The sequence below is a fragment of the Artemia sp. Qi Xiang Cuo genome, chromosome 5 (genome assembly GCF_049724085.1).
Source record: "Artemia sp. Qi Xiang Cuo chromosome 5, ASM4972408v1, whole genome shotgun sequence".
NCBI classification, from domain to species: domain Eukaryota; kingdom Metazoa; phylum Arthropoda; class Branchiopoda; order Anostraca; family Artemiidae; genus Artemia; species Artemia sp. Qi Xiang Cuo.
This window is the reverse complement of record NC_142798.1, coordinates 4,284,622-4,306,842: the sequence shown is the minus strand read 5'-3', so window position 1 is coordinate 4,306,842 and position 22,221 is coordinate 4,284,622. Positions and strand designations below refer to the sequence as shown.

The 22,221-nt window shown below is 37.2% G+C and overlaps 1 protein-coding gene across 1 annotated transcript in view; it reads left to right on the top strand.

The window, feature by feature from the left end:
* The window catches only part of LOC148951733 (transient receptor potential-gamma protein-like), a 325,562-nt gene that overhangs the window by 187,629 nt on the left and 115,712 nt on the right, over window positions 1-22,221 (top strand). The window contains exon 6 of the mRNA XM_089088658.1: window positions 3,423-3,606. Coding sequence (XP_088944784.1) covers window positions 3,423-3,606 — 184 coding nt within the window. The remainder of the gene's footprint in view (window positions 1-3,422; window positions 3,607-22,221) is intronic.

The following is a 22,221-nucleotide window of genomic DNA, read 5'->3' as shown; positions in this document are numbered from 1 at the left end:
TCAAGTTTATCAAATTTATCCATTGTTGTTTACACAGCGTCAAAATACTTTCTGATAATTGAATCACATTGCATGTCCGTTATATACGAAATCTCAAGGGTGAATTGTTATGTAACGGGGAAAATCATTTGTAAGCACGTCTCTGATTGGCTGAGAAGGAGGATGTATCCGACTCGCTGATTGGCTGAGAAGGAAACACGTGATTTAACTGTTTCTAGGAAAGTCTTAACATTGGTGAGAGCAACAACACCAAATACTATTTCTGGACACCATGACATTCACCTCGAGCATGTACATGACCAAACCAACAACAAATACTATTTCTGGACACCATGACATTCGCGATCGATTATGCAATCAAGTTCTCGGAAATTCACTTCCCCCTCGAGTCCTAGATCAATAACATTGTTCCCGTTAGAATTCAATGCGCATGTGCAACCTTCGCCCCGGAGCTATTACACATAGAAACATCAAATAAATCGATCTTGGAAAAAGAGGTCATTGAGCGATTACGTAATCTTTCTCCCTAGGGAGGCTATGCCCATATTTGGTGTACTGATAGGAGATACGTTCTTTTGATAACCGAATTTTGTACTGCCACGACCTTCTGATAGGGTTCTACTTACATGGGTTCCCTTGCGTCCACACCCAGTTCAATGAACGGTTGAGATATTGCCTGTATAATGCTGAAGTCAAAAAGTTTGTGGTAGTGAACTCTAAGTAAAGAGCGACTCGGCCCGATAATAACCAAGACTCTAAAGAAAAGTATTTTGATAATAATTATTACATCAAAAGAATTTACTTTTAATGCTGGTTCCAAATATACGTAACTTATTAAGTTGAATATTATCCGTTATATGCTACGAGTCTGAAAAGATTTGCCTGATTTTCGAAAAAGGAGGAAACACCCCCAACCACCCCGACAGTCTCAATGAAAATAACACCATCAGATTCAGCATGTCAGAGATTTCTACTGCAGAGGTTTCAAACTTCCATCTACAAAAATGTGGAATTTTGTGTTTTTGACCTGAAAAAAGATCACAGATGAGAGTTTATTTGTTAATTGGTCGTTGTTGGTTTTTTTTACAGGAGTGATTGTTTCGAATCAATAATCCTAAAATATCGGGATAGGGCTTCTTCGAAATAATATCAAAAGCTCTAGCGCTAATTTTAAGTGACTGAAAAGATTGGAGAGGAAACAGCCACCTCCCACGCCCTTTTTTCCCCAAAAACATCCGATCAAAATTTTGTGATAGCCAATTGGGTTAGTATAGTTGAAAGCCAATAACTACTCTTGTGAGGATGACATGCCCCCCTACAGCCCTTCAGGCAATGGACGCACGAATGGACAATTTCGTTACACATTAGAGTAGAGAAATATCTGAAAGACCAGTTACAACTAGAAACTTTGAGTTAAAAATATGCTCTAAAACTGCTTATTTTAAAATTGTAAGCCGGAAACTTTTCACTATTGTAGAAAGCGGTTTGGTTAGGAACTAAAAATCTTAGGATATAGGACTTGAATTGCTCCCTAGTTTGTGAACTCAAATAATTACGAGGTGTGCCAGACGCGTCAAACGCTAGATGGTGCTGGTGATTCGTTTTACACTAGTGCCAACTTTCACTTTTACCGCATCCTCATAAGCACGCTTAGCGTAAACATCCACAAACTCCAAAAACAACATTAAGAGCTAGTATAACTAATTTCATTATTTACAGCTAATATTAATAGTAACTAATTGCTCGTATAGCTAATACCATTAGTGGAAATTACTTTTCCCTATTGTGCATCTCTTATCTCCTTTTACATTAAAATTAAGATAGGAGGCTCCTCGCTATCATGGAAAGTAGTTGGACTGAAAAAAAAAAAATCAGAAATGGACCTAGAGCCTAAATTGTCCCTTGGGAAGGTGTTTTCAAGGTAAAAAAAATTACAACGCTCGTCAAGCTCGTCGAGCTCGTCGCTCGTCAGCCTTCTAGGTGAGAACATAATTTTGTTTCTAAAGCGCATGACTCTAACTATATCTACATTTCATCAAAAGAAATATAAAGTATTTTAGAAACTAATAAATGCAGTGGATTATTCGGAGGCCCGAATAAATTTTAGACATATGGATTAGACCAATCAGTCTGCTTTATTACATTGCATAAGTGGGTAATAAGTACCTCTTGAACAAATATTGTTATGTAACAAATTTTGAGTTCTAGCAGTCGAGCTGCTCAATCCATCAATCCCATATTAATGTCTGTATTAAGTCCAGAGCACATCCAAGGTCATAAAAAGCCATATGGGCCATAGCAATTAGTCTTTGTGACACCAGAACACTTTGAATAAGGCATTTTCATCAACCCTGAGATAGTCCGGAGGTAAAGAGCAAGTCTGTGGTAAATACTACTACTACTACTACTAACAACTCACCGCAGCACCAAGCCGTCTGAGGCCAACACAGCTATGCACGCTCCTCCTCCATCCCAATTTATTCAAAGACTCCCTTTTTACACCCTCCCACGAAGTTCCCATTTCCCTTAAATCTTTCTTTATAAAGTCCACCCACCCCAGACGAGGACGACCGGCTTTCTATTTAGCCCTAGACGGTTGGCCGAAAAGAACAATCTTCGCAATCTGTCATCCTTCATCCGCACAACGTGCCCTAGCCACCTCAACCTTTCTTTCATTATAGCACTAGAGAGCGGTATTGAGCCACATGTTTCGTAAAGCCTAATGTTTAAAATACGGTCAGTCAGCCGGGTACCCAGAACAATCCTTAAGCAATTTCTCTGGAAAATATCTAGCAAATTTTTATCCGCTTTTCGGAGCGTCCATGCTTCAGAGCCATATTTGACAACTGTCATGACTGTAGCTTCCAATATTATAATCTTGGTTTGCCGACTCATGTTCTTATTCTTCCAAACTTTTTTTTTAACTGTGAAAAAACACCCTGAGCTTCGGCTATTCTACTTTTAACATTTTACTGTTCTCACCGTCTTTACTTATAATACTACCAAGATAAGTGAAGCTGCCCACCTGATCAATCTTTTCATTACCCAATGTCACCTTTTCAGCTTCACTTATTCCTAGCCTTAGTGACTTAGTCTTCTTAACATTGATTTTCAAACCAATTCTATCATCCTGAACTCGCAAAACCTCTAAAAGCTCATTCATTTTGCTCACACTTTCATTTAGGATGTTTAAATCATCAGCATAATCTAAGTCCCGAAGACTTTTTCCTCCCCATTTGATTCCATGGTCTCCCATTGCCTTTCCTGTGCTCCTTAAGACAAAGTTCATCAAAATAATCCATATAAAGGGGAATAGAACACAACCCTGCTTAACTCCTGATTTAATACAAAACCAGCTGCTAACCTCATTTCCTACCTTAACCGCAGCAGTGTTACTGGTAACTGAAGTGTTATTATTTAAGTTAAAGTCTCGTTTCATTTTCTTGTTTATAGTTTTACTCATCCTTGCTTCTCAAAGAATAGAGTCGACAATGGCAGCGTGGTTTGGTGCTGAGGGCTTTGCCAAGTATCTATATGACGACACTGCTACTAAGCGAGGTGCCAATCCAACACTCGTCGAATGGCTTGTTTTATCTTGGGTGATGGGTAAGTAGAAATTTGCCTGATTTTCGAAAAAGGAGAAAAACATCCCCTAAATGTCAAGGAATGTTAATGAATATCACATCGTCAGATTCAGCGTGTCATTGAGCCCTGCGGTAGAAGTTCCAAACTCCTATGTACAAAAATGTGCAATTTTGTATTTTTTGCCAGAAGAAATATCACGGATGCGTGTTCATTTGTTTTGTTTTTTCCATGGGTGGTTGTATCGAAATAATGATCCTAGAAGATCGGGAGAGGTTGCATTCGAACGAAAATTCAAAGTTTTATCCCCCTCTTTAATTGACCAAAAATATTGGAGGGCAACTAGCCCCCCTACCACGCCCCTTTTTTCCAAAAGTCCTCCGATGAAAATTTTGAGATAGACATTTTGTTCAGCATAGTTGAAAGATCCAACAACTATGTATTTAGGGATAAACATGACCCCCCCCCCCTCACTGCCCGTGGTGGAAGGCCTGTAAGTTACGAAATTTGCCCATTGTTTACGTATAGTATTTGTTATTGGAAAGTATACAGACATTTTTTCGTGGGCATTTACACTGGAAATTTACACTGGGGGGATTTGGCAGAATTCCTATTCGAAATGATTTGCATTACTCCTACTTTCTCTTTCCTCACTAAGTTTTGCACGTGGAGATGTTATAGGGGAATGTTCCGTGGCTATTTTCATTAGATTTTGATTTATGGGAAAAAAATTTCCAGGGTAGGGAGATTTCTGGAGTGATCAGAAAAACTATTAGAAATTAAAGTGAAAAATGAAAGAAAATGAAAGAGTGCTAAGGGTAAATTTGTAGACTGAATTGTCCGCAAGAAATTTTAAGGGGGGGATTTCAGAAAGGATGGAATTTTCTTTATGGAATTTGTCGAGGGGAGGGAGTGTGTATTTTATTTGGGAGTAAATTTCCACAGAGGTGATTCCCATGAGGGGAGGGAATTTATAATGGAAAATGAGCCAGATTTAATGGTATTATTTGAAAAATGATCCGAAGCTAAATAAAAAACAGGTTTTTTCACTGAAAGTAATGAGCAACATTAAAACTAAAAAAGAACAGATATTGTTCCATATATGAAGGAGTTACCCCCTCCTTAATACCTTGCTCTTTACGCTAAAGTATGACTGTTTTTACCAGTTTATAAGAACGGTTTCTGAAACACAAGGGCCGTTTAATTACAATAGGAAGTTTCTTTTTAAAGTGCTGAAACTTTAGCGTATAGAGCAAGGTAATGAGGAGGGGGCCAGCCCCTTCATATACAGAATAACTTTTGTTCGTTTTTAGTTTTAATGTTGCTCCATTAAATTAGTTATTTTTTATTTAACAGACCTAAAAGAGGTCCTGGCGAATATATCTACCTATAAAAATTTAGAGATTTTTACGATTCTCTTAAATTCTTACCTTTTTTATATAGTTTGCCTGTTTTTAAATTCTTAACGTAGATTAAAACATCCCAAAAATCTGCTCCCATCATAAACAAACAAATTACGCACCCATGCCTGCTTTTGACCTATACAATATTTGCCTCATTTTTGACGGTTACATTTTTGGATCAAGATGGTTCACTTAGAAAATCATGGGAGGGGTACTAGCCAGTCTATCGAATATAGTAAACATGTCTGTCCCTATAGTTCATTCTAGGTTCTTCAGGTTTGTTCATTGACCTTGCTTAGGAATTTAAATAGGATTTTAAATTTTAAGGTAGGAGGAGTTTCACCTTTGAACGACCTCCATTAATTTGAAGCAAAAACAGATTCTTTTAACACGTTTGTGATCTTGCTGTGACACTACTTTTTAAATATGGATCAATCCATTCAGGCAAAGCTGCCCACACACTAGAACAACAAAGAGGAACCTAATAAAACTGTTTCGATTTGTTATCTTTATCATCCCTATAAAAGTCATTTTATCCTCATGGGAGGTAGGCAAGAGTTGAGTATTACATTGAGTGTTTCAGGGAGTTTTGGCGTGGAATGGCAAAAATGCCTCAGAAGATTGTTGTAAATTTCTTTCTAGTTAAACAAAAAAAAATATATATAAATGAATTTAAACTTTAAAACTAAGATTGTGCCGAGTATGAGGGTGTTACCTTCTCCTTAACCCTCGCTCTGTACGGTACATTTTCACAATGCTATGGTGAAATTATTTATGAGTGCAATAGATTTGGGTAATGGATAGTTGCATGTATTTTATTTGCCAATTTTTTTTTCATATGTGCTAAAAGTTTTAACATTTCAAGCAAATACCCATTACTAAGCTATTTCATTTTCAAATATTATGAAGATTTTTTTTTATCCCTTCCCAATCGCCTTTGTGCTTGAACAGCGGTTTTTAAAGCATGGGGGACGAAAAGTACAAATTTAGCGTAAAGAGTAAATTGGCAATGATGGGGGCAGCCCCTATCGTTTACGGAGTAATTTTTGTTAGTTTTAAGTGTTAATTTTGGACATTTCTATAATTTAAAAAATCTTCTTTTTTATATTTGATTTCTGCACATTTTACTACATTATCCAGGGTCACCCTAAACGCTGGGTTGGCTTCTACCTCCTCAAACCTGACTCTTTAAATCATAATTTGAATTCTGCAGAACAATGCTTCGAGAAAAAGAGCAAATTTGTTGCTTTTGTTTATCGAAATAAATTATAGTTGTCCAAAATTAACGATCATCTGCACATTAAGAGGAGAGCTTTCTTCCTCTCAGCACTCATGCTGCACGCTTAATCCTTCATTCATCCATGTCTACTCTCTATAAACGAGCAGTAATTGTTTATCAATGTATGTATAATTTTTTTTTTCGAAAATGGCTCAGTATTTTTTTTTTAATTTATTTAATTTGTCATCATGAGATTTTCTGGCGGGAAAAAAGGATCTAGCTTTTTCACGAGTATGACAAAATTCGTTTAGAGCCTTAATTTTGGAAACATACTCTTCATTAAAATGATATCACATTTTAAATCAGTATTTTAATGACTTCATGCACCAGCGACAACGAGAATCAAAATGAAATAAGAAGAACAAAGAACTATGCAAATCAATATGCGGTTAGAAAGTGAAGAACAAAGAAATATGCGGTTGGAAGAACAACGCCGTCGTAATTTTCGACGCCAACAAGCTGTGGCAAAAAAAAACAGTACATACCTACAAAGACACCTTAAACTACACAAGTGCTAATTAAAAGTCATTAGAACCCTTCAATGCTGTATTAATACACTGTGGAGCCCTCCATTTTCCCAAGGAAAAAGTAGCAAACAAAGGTGATTCATTTGGAGATTGCTGCTTGTATGGTCAAATTGCATTGCCACCTCCATATTTTCCAAATGAATTGGTTTGCCTAATTACTTTATTATTAACTTTCCTTGCAAAATAAATCTTCCTTGACTTCCAAATTGTTAAAAACTTTTTCATTCTTTTCGATTTGACTTCCTGTAGCTGTATCACGGTCTAGCACATTCTCAGAATTTTCTGAGCATCTCTCTTTAACGTTTTCTTATCACTAATCGAGGCCTTTTTCCAATCTTTAGCTGGTACAAGGCTATATTAACTATTATGTACAAGGCTATATTAACGATATTAACTAATCCCTCTCCCTCTTTAACATTCAAACATAATATTTTATTATTATACCCTTTGGCTGCGTACAAGGTCATTAGGTCATTAGGACATAATGACCTTCAGCAATTTTATTCATGACTTACAGTTCAAGCCCTTTCAATTAGAATTTTTTTGCTTTCTCTACTTTTCTCATCTTGCTCTAACCCTCACATAATCTATCACTCAAATATTTCTTCAAATATTCCCTAAGAAAAATAAAAAAATTAAAATTCGTAAAAACGTAACAGAAATACATTTAAAGAAATTTTTGATGTTTTCAAAAGGTTCTTTTTAAGTCCCCCGAAAAAAATACCTCTCACCCAGAAGGAAAATCTCGGATATGCCTTAAAATACAACTATTCCAGAAACTTAAGGATTGCGTTTAAATTTCATAAGCAGCAGAATATTTAAGATTTCAAAATATTATATACATTGATCTACTTTTTCATCTCATAGATATACAGTAGTTACTAAGCAAGTTGCTTGAAATGTTGCTTGACCTTTAAATCACTAGCAGATAATAACAAGTAAAATCAGACTCTGTCACTGACATCCTTTTTGCCATTTGTAATTGCATTTTGACCAATTTCATTTCAAAGGAAGAAACCTGGAAGCAATTCTGTTTTTCCACTTTTATGAAATCAAAGGTCTGAGCAATCTAATCCTTGGACTTTTTCAGAGTTGGTAACTCGGAAAATTGTATGATTTGGAAAAGTTAATTTCTTGGACCAGTCTGATTATTAGAAAAGAATTAGCAGATGGTTTTTAAGCGGTGTGCGTGTAACTGAACCACCGTGTAACTGAACCCTAAGCAACTGAGCCCCTGTAACTGAACCACCGTGTAACTGAGCCACCTCGTAACTGAACCACCGTGAAACTGAACCGCCGTATAAATGAACCCCCATGCAACTGAACTTTCGTGTAACTGAACCACCGGGCAACGGAACCCCCTTTAACTAAACCCTCGTGTAAGTAAACCCCCGAGCGCCGCGACCCCATTTAACTGAACCCCCATGCAACTAAACCCCCATGCAACTAAGCCCCCGTATAACTGAACCCCCGTGCAACTGAACCACCGTACAACTGAACCACCGTGCAACTGAACCACCGTGCAACTGAACCACCGTGCAACTGAACCACCGTGCAACTGAACCATCGTGCAACTGAACCACCGTTTAACTGAACCATCGTGCAACTGAACCACCGTGCAACTGAACTCTCGTGTAACTGAACCATCGTGCAACTGAACCGCTGAACTCAGATTTTCATTTCTCTAAAAATATTAGGCAATATTATTGGGTAAAACACAAGTTAGAATTTTTACATGTTCAACCTTGTTGAAATTGTTTGTTTCTTAAGTTCATGATATAAACGCCTTTCAAAAGTATTCACGAAAAAGCTTTGTTTTATTTTTGCAAAAGAAAAAGAAGATGTCACAAACCATTAAAGCTGATATATTTATCTGTTTTTCAGATGAATCAGACCATTTGGACGTTAAGTAATAAACATATATGTTGAAAATATTTTACCTTTGTAAATCTAGATAACGAATTTTCATCAGATATCCTTGAGGAGATTGCAACTAAAAAGGACATGGGAGGGGGACTGGTTGCAGTCCAGCCTTTTTTTTCAAAATTCCTTCAACTTGCCCTGAAAGTTTTAACTTCATATCCTCAGGTTTATACCCTTAGCTGTTCTCGACACATTGCAGATACAACGTCTTTTAAAACTGGATGCACATTGTACCTCTTGATTTAGTTGAAGAGGCTTCTAAGTATTTTCCAAACAATGTGACGGCTGGTGCCATCAGCCATTGTAAATGCTCCTGGTATTTCCTTTTCACAACCAATAAAGAAATAAACGGTTTTTGATTGTGTTTGGCATTCTTCTTGACATTTCCCTAAGGTTTGACCTTAATGCTGCATGCTTTTTTTTTATTTATAGGATCAAACATACCATCTTTTGTTGATAAAAAAAAAACTTATATGTTAACAATAGGCAACTTGTATAACTTACAGCTCTTGCACCAGAGACTGAGGGTTATGAACCATAGTTATTTAACTATGGTATATTTATTAAATCTATGAACTGTTTTAAATAAAATGGCCGTCTCAAAATTTAGATCGGATGTATTTGGGGAAAAAATAGGGTGGGGTGGTAGCCCTCCGATCACTTTTAAATCTACAAAAGTGCACTGGAAATTTTGATTTCCAATCGAATGAGCCCTCCCCCCCAAAGTTCATACAAATTTTTTTTCTACAAAAACCTTATGTGCTAGCAATGAGCAACTAGCTTAACTTACAGCCCTTGCCCCAGATGCTGCTGGTGGGGTTGTTAACCCCAAAGGCATGGTTATTTGACCTTCATACTATTTTGAACAAAATGTTCATTTTTATTTTGATCGGATGTATTTGGGGGGGGGGGATTTTGGTTAAGAGGGAAAGGCTGATTGTCCTGTGATTACCTTTGATTCTTCAAAATTGAACTTGAACTTTCAGTTTCAAATCGAATGAGTCTCCTTCAAAGTTTTTAAGACTATCCCTTCTATAAAAACCTTAAATTTTAACAATTGGTAACATGCAATAGCAAACACATTGCTGATACAGGTGTATCAGCAATTTTTTTTGGAACAGCTTAGCGTATCAAGATGAAACTTCTTGGGCATCTACCTGCTACTACTGCTATTAATACTGCTGCTATTAGTACTGCTGCTACTACTGTTCCTGACCTCTGCTACCATTAAACTAGCACTATTAATGCTACGCATATCAAGGTGAAAATTTGACAGAATGGTGTATTTGAGGTGGAACTTGAACTAAATCAAAAGACACTATGTGCATGCAGATTTTCAAAATGGCGTATCTCAAAAAGAGATTTGTGTATTAAGTTGGAACTTTCAGAGAGTGCTTAAAGGGAAAGTCAATTCACCAGAAGGAAATATGTGCACGGTCAGGCCTGGATTTACCACTAGGTCCCTAGGCCTGGACCAAGGGGCGCATAATGCCAGGGTGAGCAATAAATTATGACTAACTAATTTCTTCCTGACAAAAACTTGACTGATGTGATTTATCGTTGCCAGGTGCACTCTGCCGTCACGCTACCTATTCACCGAAAAGTTACTTTAAAACAACACAGGAATTCCGTGGCCACTTATAAACTGTCAGATGTCTCCTAAGAATGGTAGCTGAGAGTTCGATATTACCCCTCTCTTTCATCACTTTCCGCTCATCATTTGTGTTCTGTTAATTGCTTCCGTGAGCCCCGAATTTTTGGGAATAGCCCCGAAAATCTTGCAAAAACGGAGAGGCAAAAACGCTTGGTTCTTAAGCGTCAAAGCTTTAAATCCGGCCCTGTGCACGCTACTGCTAATCCTTGGACTTTTTCAGAGTTGGTAACTCGGAAAATTGTATGATTTGGAAAAGTTAATTTCTTGGACCAGTCTGATTATTAGAAAAGAATTAGCAGATGGTTTTTAAGCGGTGTGCGTGTAACTGAACCACCGTGTAACTGAACCCTAAGCAACTGAGCCCCTGTAACTGAACCACCGTGTAACTGAGCCACCATGTAACTGAACCACCGTACAACTGAACCCCCATATAACTGAACCCCCATGCAACTGACCTTTCGTGTAACTGAACCCCCGGGCAACTGACCCCCATTTAACTAAACCCTCGTGTAAGTAAACCCCCGAGCAACTCAACCCCATTTAACTGAACCCCCATGCAACTAAACCCCCATGCAACTAAGCCCCCGTATAACTGAACCACCGTGCAACTGAGCCACCATGCAACTGAACCACCCTACAACTGAACCACCATGCAATTGAACCACCGTCAACTGAACCATCGTGCAACTGAACCACCGTACAACTGAACCACCGTGCAACTGAACCACCTTGAAACTGAACTCTCGTGTAACTGAATCATCGTGCAACTGAACCGCTGAACTCAGTTTTTCATTTCTCTAAAAATATTCGGCAATATTATTGGGTAAAACACAAGTTAGAATTTTTACATGTTCAACCTTGTTGAAATTGTTTGTTTCTTAAATTCATGATATAAACGCCTTTCAAAAGTATTCACGAAAAAGCTTTGTTTTATTTTTGCAAAAGAAAAAGAAGATGTCACAAACCATTAAAGCTGATATATTTATCTGTTTTTCAGATGAATCAGACCATTTGGACGTTAAGTAATAAACATATATGTTGAAAATATTTTACCTTTGTAAATCTAGATAACGAATTTTCATCAGATATCCTTGAGGAGATTGCAACTAAAAAGGACATGGGAGGGGGACTGGTTGCAGTCCAGCCTTTTTTTTCAAAATTCCTTCAATTTGTCCTGAAAGTTTTAACTTCATATCATCAGGTATATATCCTTAGCTGTTCTCGACACATTGCAGATACAACATCTTTTAAAACTGGATGCACATTGTACCTCTTGATTTAGTTGAAGATGCTCCTAAGTATTTTCCAAACAATGTGACGGCTGGTGCCATCAGCCATTGTAAATGCTCCTGGTATTTCCTTTTCACAACCAATAAAGAAATATACGCTTTTTTATTGTGTTTGGCATTCTTCTTGACATTTCCCTAAGGTTTGACCTTAATGCTGCATGCTTTTTTTTTTTATAGGATCAAACATACCATCTTTTGTTGATAAAAAAAAACTTATATGTTAACAATAGGCAACTTGTATAACTTACAGCCCTTGCACCAGAGACTGAGGGTTATGAACCATAGTTATTTAACTATGGTATATTTATTAAACCTATGAACTGTTTTAAATAAAATGGCCGTCTCAAAATTTAGATCGGATGTATTTGGGGAAAAAATAGGGTGGGGTGGTAGCCCTCCGATCACTTTTAATTCTAAAAAAGTGCACTGGATATATCGGCGATGGGATAGCAACAGCTAATTGTATTAAGTTGAAACTTTTAGAACTTGATGAGAGGAATCGTCAGCTGACCAAAAGGCAATGTGTTAATACTACTGCTGCTACTAGCACTAGTGCTATTACTATTAATACTACTACTAATACTATTACTGGGACTACCATTACAGCTGTACCTAACGGTAATTAACGGTGTGAAGGTGGAATTTTCCGGGAATATTGAGGGTGGAAGGTGAATTGAATCGCATCACGCCATCTGTATAAAGGTTGCCAAAGGGCGCATCAGCAATATCCTAGGGACAGTTCGGTGTCTTGAAGAAAATAAAAGGTGCTATGTGCATACTGCTACTAATTCTACTACTGCTACTGGGCAAGCTAAGGGTATTAAGGTGAAGCTGTCAAGGAATATTTCGGCGGATATTGAACTGAATCAAATTGACTATGATTATGCACGTTCTCAAAAGGGTTACACAGCAATATCTCAAGAACGGCTTCCATTAATAAGTTAGACCTTTCAGGATAAGTTGTGGGTGGGGGGCTTCGAACTAGTCAGAAGGCTCCATGTATATGCTACTAATATACTACTACGATTGCTGTAACTAATAACGCTAAGAGTATTAAAGTGAAAATTTTAAGGAACGTTTTCAGAGGATGTTTTAATTAAATAAAAATACTATTTGCACGCAGTTTTTCGAAAGAGCATATAAGTGATGTCGGTACTTGTCAGTTAGCTGGAACCCACGCGATATATTATATAGGGAAGATGCTTAAGAAACTAGTCAAAGGGGTTTCTGTCAATAGAGAATTGGATTGCAGACCGAGGTTTGTCACTGCGTTTACAATATTTAAACGTTTGTTTTTTGGGGTTTTGGGGGGGGGGAAGTTACTTAGGTTAGGTTTCGTACTTAATATTTGCTATGCTTTACTCCCCAACCTTAATGTGCAAGTATATAGCCGAAATTTGTTTCTAAACTATTATATTTTCATCCTATTTTGTTTTATTTCATTAACATTAACCAAACTTCCCTTCTTGCGTGGTTTCCAGCTAATTGGCATGTACTGCGATATCCTATATATCAGAGGCAATTCTATAGTGTTTCCTACAGTAAAGGCCATACGGCTCCGATGATTTATTGTCTATTGTTTTTTTCCCCAGAGGCACTTCATATGGAAGGGGTCGTCGTAGAAACTTCAAAGGGGACTCATTCGATTGGAAATCGAGAGTTGTAGTGTCCTTTTTAAAGGTCAAAAGTGCTTGGAAGGCAATTAACACCCCTTCCACGTGCACCAGTTCCCCAACCACATCCAATCAAAATTTTGAGATAGTCATTTTGTTCAGCGTAAGTTGATTTCCAGATAGAAATTATGTTTTTGAGGAGGACACTCCCCCAGAGCCCTCAGGGCGAGGGTTGTAAGTTATATCCTGGGGGCATATAAGGTTTTTATAGAAGGTGTTGTCGTAGAAACTTCAAAAAAGCCTCATTCGATTGGAAATCCAAAGGACTAGTCCCCGTTTTAATAGTCGAAAGGGATTGGAGGGCAACTAACCCCCCTCTCACTCCCATCTTTCCTCCAAACACATCCGATCAAAATTTGGAGATAGCCGTTTTGTTCAATGTAGTTGAAAATTCAGAAAAAGGTCTTTGAGGATAATAACCCCGTTCCCCAATAATCCTCAGGGCAAGGGTTGTAAATTATACCCTGGGGGCATAGACGCTTTTTATAGAAAGGGTGGTCGTAAAAACTTCAGAAAGGGATCATTCGATTGGAAATTTAAATGGTTAGTTCCTTTTTTAATAGTCAAAAGTGATTGGACGGCAACTAACACCCCTCCAACGCCCACCATTTTCCAAAACACATCCAATCACAATTCTGAGATAGCCATTTTGTTCAACGTAGTTAAAGTTCTGGAAATTGCATGTTTGAACAAGACACTCCCCCCACAGTCTTCAGGCCAAGTGTTATAAGTTATGCCCTGGGGGCCGCCTCCCCCCTAACTATTTTTTTCCCAAATGCATCCGATAAAACTTTTAAGAGAGCTGTTTTGTTAAAAATAGTTCAAAGATCATACAACAAAATTTCGGGTGTCGACAAAACCCCCCAGGGCCCGGTGCATACGTTGTAAGATATGCCCTGGGGGCATATATGGGTCTTATGGAAAGTATGCTCGTATTAACTTCAAAGAGGGCTCATTTAATTGAAATTTGACAGTTCTAGTTTACTTTTTAAGAGTCAAAAGAGACTGGAGGGCACCTATCCCCCCTCCACGCCCTTTTTTCCTTGAACCCATCCGATAAGAACTTGGAGATAGCCTTTTTTTTAAAATAGTTCAAATACCATGTAACGAAAACTCCGGGGTCGATACAGTTCCCAGTGCCCGAGGGCAAGCGTTATCAGTTATGCCCTGGGGGAATATATGGTTCTTATTTAAGGGATGCTCGTAAAAACTTCAGAGAGGGCTCAGTTGATTGGAAATTGAAAGTTCTAGTTCAGTTTTTTAGAGTCAAAAGAGATTGGAGGGCAACTAGACCCCCCCCCACGTTCCTCTTTCCCCAAACGCATCCAATAAAAATTTTGAGATAGTCTAAAACCTACTGCGTCATTGGCGCTTGACTGAAAACTATATGCGTCTTGAACAGTCTTGGAAAGTATAAACAACATCAAAATGAACATTTGATGTATAATGATATTCATTGTTGAAAGATCCATCAGCTCAAGAATTTATTTCACTGCAATTTTATTTTATTTCAATGCTATAAGAACTGGAAAATAAAAGATTTGTAATATAATTCGTTTTCAGTTAAGCGCCAATGACGCAGTAGGCTTTTAGTTTTTATTTACAGTTAAGGAAGGAGGCAGTATCCAAACACTTGTTTGTAGTGAAACTATATTTGTCCTTAACAACTTTGAAAAGAGTTAATAAATTAAACTGAGTATTTGATCTGTAATGATATTAATTGCTGAAGGATCATCAGTCCAAAATTTTACTTCACTTTTAATGTTTATTTTAAATGTTCAGTACAAAAGATAGTGTATGTAATTAAATTGGGTTTCATTAAAGCGCCAATGACATAGTAGGCTTTAGAATTTTACAGTGAGAGAAGGAGGTGATACCAAACTCTTATTTGTAGTGATTTTTGTTCGTTTCAAGCTGGATTCGCATGTTCAATTTAAGTTTCACTCGTTTTAAGATTTATTTATTAATTTACATTAATATCTATTGTAATTTTGTTTGTATTGATTGTTTATTTAATTTCTGTTCGTTTTAAGTTTCATTTGTGCCTCAATAGGAAAATATTTTTTTTCGTTTTAAGCTTGATTTTCATATTCAATCTAAGCATTACTCACTTTAAGATCTATTTATTCATTTATATTATTACTTGTTGTATGTTTTTTGCTGTTATTGTTTATTTATTTTCTGTTCGTTTTGGTTTTCATTTATTCTTTAATAGTAATTTTTGGTCGTTTTGAGTTTGAATTTTAACAGGTATTTGTATCTGCTGAGCTTCAGTTTAAAATGGCCTTTGCTTTTCTTTTAAAAACTTATTTTTCGGAAAGTCTTTTTTTTTAATTAATAGCTAGAAATATTCTTGAAACTTTTAAAGGAGCTAATTCGATATGAAGTTAAAAGTTGTAGGGCTGTTGTAGAGCTATACAAAATGTGGTTCAATCCCACTTTCTAGGGCTATAATGAAAGAAAGTACGTGAGTGCTAGGCCACGTGTTGCGGTTGAAGGATTGCCAAAAATTTTCCTTGTTTGCCAACCATCTAAGACCAAACGAGGTTCTTGTCCATTATTCAGAAAAAAACAAGAATTTGGATATGCAAGATCAGACAATAACCAATCTGTATTCGGATACAATTAACTTAGGCTCAAGGGAAAAACTACGGTAAATATTTCGTTATTCATATTATTGACTTACGAATAAAGTAAACATACCACTCGATGCCTTTTTTCCAAATATAATAATCATTTTTGTCGCAAAGAAATTTTATCCCCACCCCTATATATACCAATTCAGGGTATATATTTGCACATTAGGGGGGTGGGGGTAAATTTTATTTCTGATGTAAATGAGAGGTAAGTTTAAACTTTTCCCTCACCCCCCTAATGTGCAAATATATACCCTGAATTGGTATATATTTTGGGGTTGGGGGGGGGGGGGGTTGGTTAAAATTCATTTCCGACAAAAATGATTATTATATTTGGAAAGAGCATAAAAGAAGGCATCGAGTGGTATGTTTACTTTATTTGTAAGTCAATAATGTGAATAACGACAAATTTACCAAAACTACGTTGTAGTTTTGTTTCAATAAAATATTTAATATATAAAGTTGGTATTTTGGTTAGGTTAGATTACATTTTGCATGCACCGCCGTTATATTTAACCCCAACCCCCCTAATATGAAAATATATTGCCCAAACTATGTAAATCCTATCTATCCCCTAAGCGTTTCACTTGTTTCAACCCGTATATCTGTAAATTGTATCAACTTGGGGGTTTTCTGAATAATGGACAAGTACCCCAAACGAAAACAAGGTTATCAGCTAATGAAGTTGACAGATGTCATAAGGAAGTATTTAAGGGAAATAAGAACTTTTTGGGAGGGTTTTAAAGGGAAGCTCTCCATCGATTGTGATGGAGGAGGAGCATAAGTAGCTATGTAAAGATTCTAACTTGTGTTTTATCCAATGTAAATACGGTGGTTGAGTTGCACGAGGGTTTAGTTACACGAGGGTTCAGTTGCACAGTGGTTCAGTTGCACGGTGGTTCAGTAGCCCCGTGGTACAGTTGTACGGTGGTTAAGTTGTACGGTGGTTCAGTTACACGGTGGTTCAGTTACACGGTGGCTCAGTTACAAGGTGGCTCAGTTACACAGGGGTTTAGTTAAATGGGGTTGAGTTTCACAGGGGTTCAGTTACACGAGGGTTCAGTTAAAGGAGGTTCAGTTGCATGAGGGTTCAGTAGTACGAGGGTTCCGTTGCACGGGGGTTCAGTTGTACGGGGGTTCAGTTACACGGTGGTTCAGTTGTACGGTGGTTCAGTTGCACGGTGGTTCAGTCGCACGGTGGTTCAGTTACAAGGGTTTAGTGGCTTGGGGTTCAGTTACACGGTGGTTCAGTTACAATGGAACCTTTTTAAGCTTATCTGAAGCTAGGAATCTGCAGGCATTAACTATCGCTCCATTATTAGGTCCCTTTGAATTTAAATTCACTGTCGAAATTTGGGTCAAAAGTGAAATATAATCTTTATTTTATTTTAAGGTTCTCGTTTTTTGGTTGAATTTTTTATCAGTGATTTTGAATTAAAACAAGCATCGTGATGACGCGCTAAAGAGTTGGTCAAAATATTACTCAATTGAACAATTGATTCTTAAAGAAGTACAAATTGTGGCTAAAATCACAGATACTAAAACTGTTTTTTTTTTTTATTTGCTTCTTCAAGATCTGTGTTCAGAAATTCAATATGAAATTTTAGTGCGAGAACTATGCATCTAATTTTTGAATATAATTTTGTTATAATGTTCAGAACATACTTGAAACTTAATTCCTATGGTTGATACCCAAAATCAAAATATTACTAAAACAAAACCTTTGAACAATTGTAGCTGTTGAAATCGTTTTGACGTTTAGGCAGCAGTGCAGCAAATACAAAATTGACACTGTGCATCAGTAGGCCAAGTGCTTATGCATCTGATACATCTTAGTCAAGATGTCTATAACATCTATTTTGTTGGCTATCCTCAAAATTTGCTTATCCCCTCCTTGAATCGATGCAAATGAATTTGTACATGCCTGACGAAGGTGTAAGCAATTTCGACATCTTGGGTGCTCCAAAGATAGAGTGTTGGAGGTCCAAAGTGTTGGAGGTCTATTTATTTTTATTACCATGCTGAATCTCCACAATTGGGTGTATATCCTGAGCTGTTTCTTCTTCCGCCATGCACGCCACAGTTTCAATCATGTCACAACTCTTCGTGCCATACATGATATAGTTTTTGCCACGCGTGGCAAACTTCCACAAACCAATTGAAATTTGATGACTCCGTGCATCACGCGTTTGTAATAAATCGGAAGATCTGTTCACTTGTGGGTGGGCAGAAATTGTCTTAATCTCTTTGTAGGCTACTCTTCTTATAGTCCTTAGGACATATGGTCACTTACGGCCGGTATGGTCCTACGGTAGCTTTTGCCGGTTAATTTGTAGTCCAGCTGTGGTGACGTGTGTCGAGATACAATTTCGGGAGCTATAGGTTGAAATCTGAGCTGTTGGCTCTATTCTGTCTTCGGTTAGCGTCAAATACAATAAATACAGCACAGACTCTTTCCAACGAAAATGATAAACAACAACCACATGATATTCTTGGCATGCCAATTTCTATTTTTGTCAGTCAATCAAAGTCCTCCTATATCCTTGTCAGTCATCAATCAAAACAAGCACCATTTCCTAAGATGATAATTAATTTACGTTGTTCTAGACCTAAAGCTGAAGATTATTGTTTAAACACTGCTAACCACTTAAACTAATCTTTACTGGAGATATCTGGCCGTAGCTTTCGTGGCACATAAACTCCGATTTTCTTACGTTTTATCCATCAATAATTAAGATTATTTTAACTGACTCGTCACACGTTTTGTGTATTTTCCAAAACCTTGTTGAGGGGTCTATTTATATCAATAGGAGGGATTTTTGCCTGCTTCCACCCTATTGTCCAGGGATGACCACTCCTGATCGAAAAAATTCAAAAGTTTGTTTCGATTCTATCTATACAGCTCTGTATTAACCAAGAACAAATCTTGACAAGCAGAAAAAACATCAATACGGTTTACCTGTCATTGCAGTATCCTTACAATTGCAGAGTTTGATCAACTATTTGGTCACTTTCCAAATAAGAAATATGCACAGGAAACTTTTGGCAATTTAATGTCTCCAAAAAGTGCGATCAGAGTCGTATAGCTTTGTATTTAAATGTAATGGTTTAAAATTGTATATTTTGAAACATTGTACAGCTTTTCCTCCAAAACCCAAAACTCTACAATACTCGAAATTTTTGACGTCGAAACATTCTCTAAACCTCATTTTTTCAAACAAATTTTACGGTGCTAACAATCTGCCTCTGGTCTTGACTATTACTGTTTCAAAAACGGTTTAAACTGTTCTTAAAAAATTTTAAAGAGTCTTTCCGCATGATAAGGACGCATGATCAACCATCATAAAGAAGTTCTTAGTATTGCTTCTGCTAGTTTGTTCCACATGGCATTCAGTCGTCAGGTAATGATTGTTAATAGAATTTGAAAACGGAAGAACTAAGAAATGCAGGTTAAGGCCAGTGAAGTTTACAGAAGAAACACACTACGGATTTTTTTTTTTTTTTTTTTTTTTTTTTTGCCGGAAAAAACAAAACGCATCCACAATACAAAGGATAAAGAAATATTCAAGATTACAAAACAACCAAAAACTAATAACAAAGAGAGAAAATAATTTAAGAAGATGAATACCAAATACATCAAAGAAAAATAGAAACCATAAGGTAATACACGAATTTTGGGGATATAATCACATTTTTTTAAGCTAGTTGGTGTTTTTGGTGTTTATTTTCTTGAATTCTCTATTCTTTATTTTGTTTTTCAATATTTCATTGTTTTCATATCTTTCCTATTTGTTTGCACCAATGACGTATTGTGGATTATACAAGCAAAATTTCCATGATATTTGGTCTTTACTCAGTGAAAGGAAAGTCTTAATTATTTTCCATGGTGACTCTCCATCAGGAATAAAAAATTAAATTTTTATCCTTGCTTAAAGGAATATATTGTACTCAATGCAGGCTCAATTTTCCATCATTCACAGTTAAAATAGTCACTAAAATAGTGACTGTTTTATCACTATTATGTTAAAAGGGTGATTTTTACAGTTATAAAACTAGATATTCTGTGGATATTGTGCAGGCAATCTGGCACACAATTCGAGCATCGTTCAAAATTCAAAGTTTTGCATCAAGTTTTCCATAACCCCACCATAACCCCAGGTCATGCTCTTGAAGATAGACATCCTACCAAATTCAAGATTAACATGAATAGATTCTTCCTCACATAGAATAAAGAAGATTATGTCACTTTTACGTCTATTTTTGTTTATTTTCTCCCCTTTTTCTAACTTATTTGTTGTTCTCCGAGGCTTAATGGCCTTGGATCTCGAATTTCTTTTAAGATCTCAACCCTCGCGTGTCAATGGATATGCTGAGGACCACAGAAGGACTGATAGACTAAGCATCATACCTAGCAGCAGTGAAGATGCCTGGAAGTATTTGAAATCGCACACGAGTGAAGCAGCACAACTGTTGCTTGGCAAGAGAAGTCTTACAAAGAAACCAATGGCTAACTAATGAAATGCTGAAGGTCATAGAGCAATGAAGAAGGGACAAGACTCTTTGAGGACATGGCCATTTATCAAAAGCTGATTGTAGAGCAGATATAACTCAATCACCCAAACCAAGCTCAGTTTTTTGCAAGGAAAGCTGATACAATCGATGCACGGATGGGTCACGTCTTTCTGATGGAGGATCTTATTTTGAGCGGTAGAAGGATCACTTCTCCTCACTCTTAAACAATACAACCCCGTTTATCTCTCCAAATAATAGTATCAGCCAACCTAGTACAGACAGTTGTGTTCAAGTCAATAGCCAGTTCATTCTGTTCTTTCAAGTCACGAAAGGAGTGCATCAAGTATGTGCAGTGTCCCCAGAGCTCTTCAATGTCATTATAGACCACGTTATTACAAAGACAACTTCACGCTTCAGCTTTGGGCTCAACTTTGGAGATCGTGTCATCTCATATGCTGATTTTACTGACGACTCGGCTATCTTGGCGAACTCCATGGATTAGTCGTGTGAGGCGCTTCGAATTCTACAAGAAGAGGCCTCAAATTGTGAGACTGCACTTAAACTGGAATAAAAAGAAAATCATGGCTATAGATATGTCTTCTCCTGCTGTCAACTTTTCAGTTAGCCTTGACAGAACAAATAGCATCAAAATTGTCCAAAAATTCTACCTGGGCTCTACAACTTCAATAGATGGCTCACTTCTCTCCGATATACAAGCAAAGATATTCAAAGCGCCTTCTACCATGGGCAGGCTGAACGAAAACTTAACATCAGTCGTTTAACTAAACTACAAATTTTCAACGCTCTCGGCAGTTCTGTAATGCTTTTTGCAGCGGAGACTGGTATGCATCAATCGCAACTCTAAAGGCTTTTGATGCATTCCAATCGATGAGCCTGAGAACAGCGAGAGCCGATATCTTTATTAGACAGTGAAAAAAAAAAACAATCAAAAAATATACTGAATACTTTGATTACAACTACAGTGATCGTCATCAGCCGAATTACTCTGCGGTACTTTGACTACGCGAGTAAAGAGAAGCTGCTGCAGCTCACCAAGCAGTTATAGTTCTCGACCATTAAGCAAAGCGTACCTGACGATTTTTTGTACACCTACTTTGAATGACCCTGCATTTACCCGCAAAGACGATCTTTGACTTTGACCCTACAAACGGCAGTTGGAAGTGACCTTGTGGCTGACCAAAGAAATGATGTTCCAACAGCCTGTCCGAGCTCCTGGCGATGGCAGATATCAGACCAAGTGAAGTGCAAGCGCTTACTATGGACTGCAGTGGAAGAAGGAGGCACACGTCACTCTCTACGCTGAGCAGCACTCAGCAGAAGATCTAAGTCAGGTCAAGTCAATTTCTTTTGCTATTTATCAGTTATTGATTTTTCCTCTTTCATTTGTGTGACTTTATTCTCAAGTATTTTGATAAAACGTTAGATTTTGTATTGTACTTTTCTTTTGATATATTGGTTTTTAGTATTCATTTTCGAAGGATTGACAAAGAAAGTCAAACGTCAGCTTAAAGGGGCAACCCCCATCATACATTGGATAATTCCTGTTCATCTTAAGCTGCTCCTCACTCTCATTAAAAAACGAAAAATCAGAGGAAACTAAAAGGTGCGCTTAAAATTTAGAACCAATAGATATTATCCTTTGTGTGAGGTGAGCTCCCCTCCCTTTTCAACCCCTTACTATTTCCGCTAGAGTTTCAATAGTGCTTTACTGACCGCATGTTT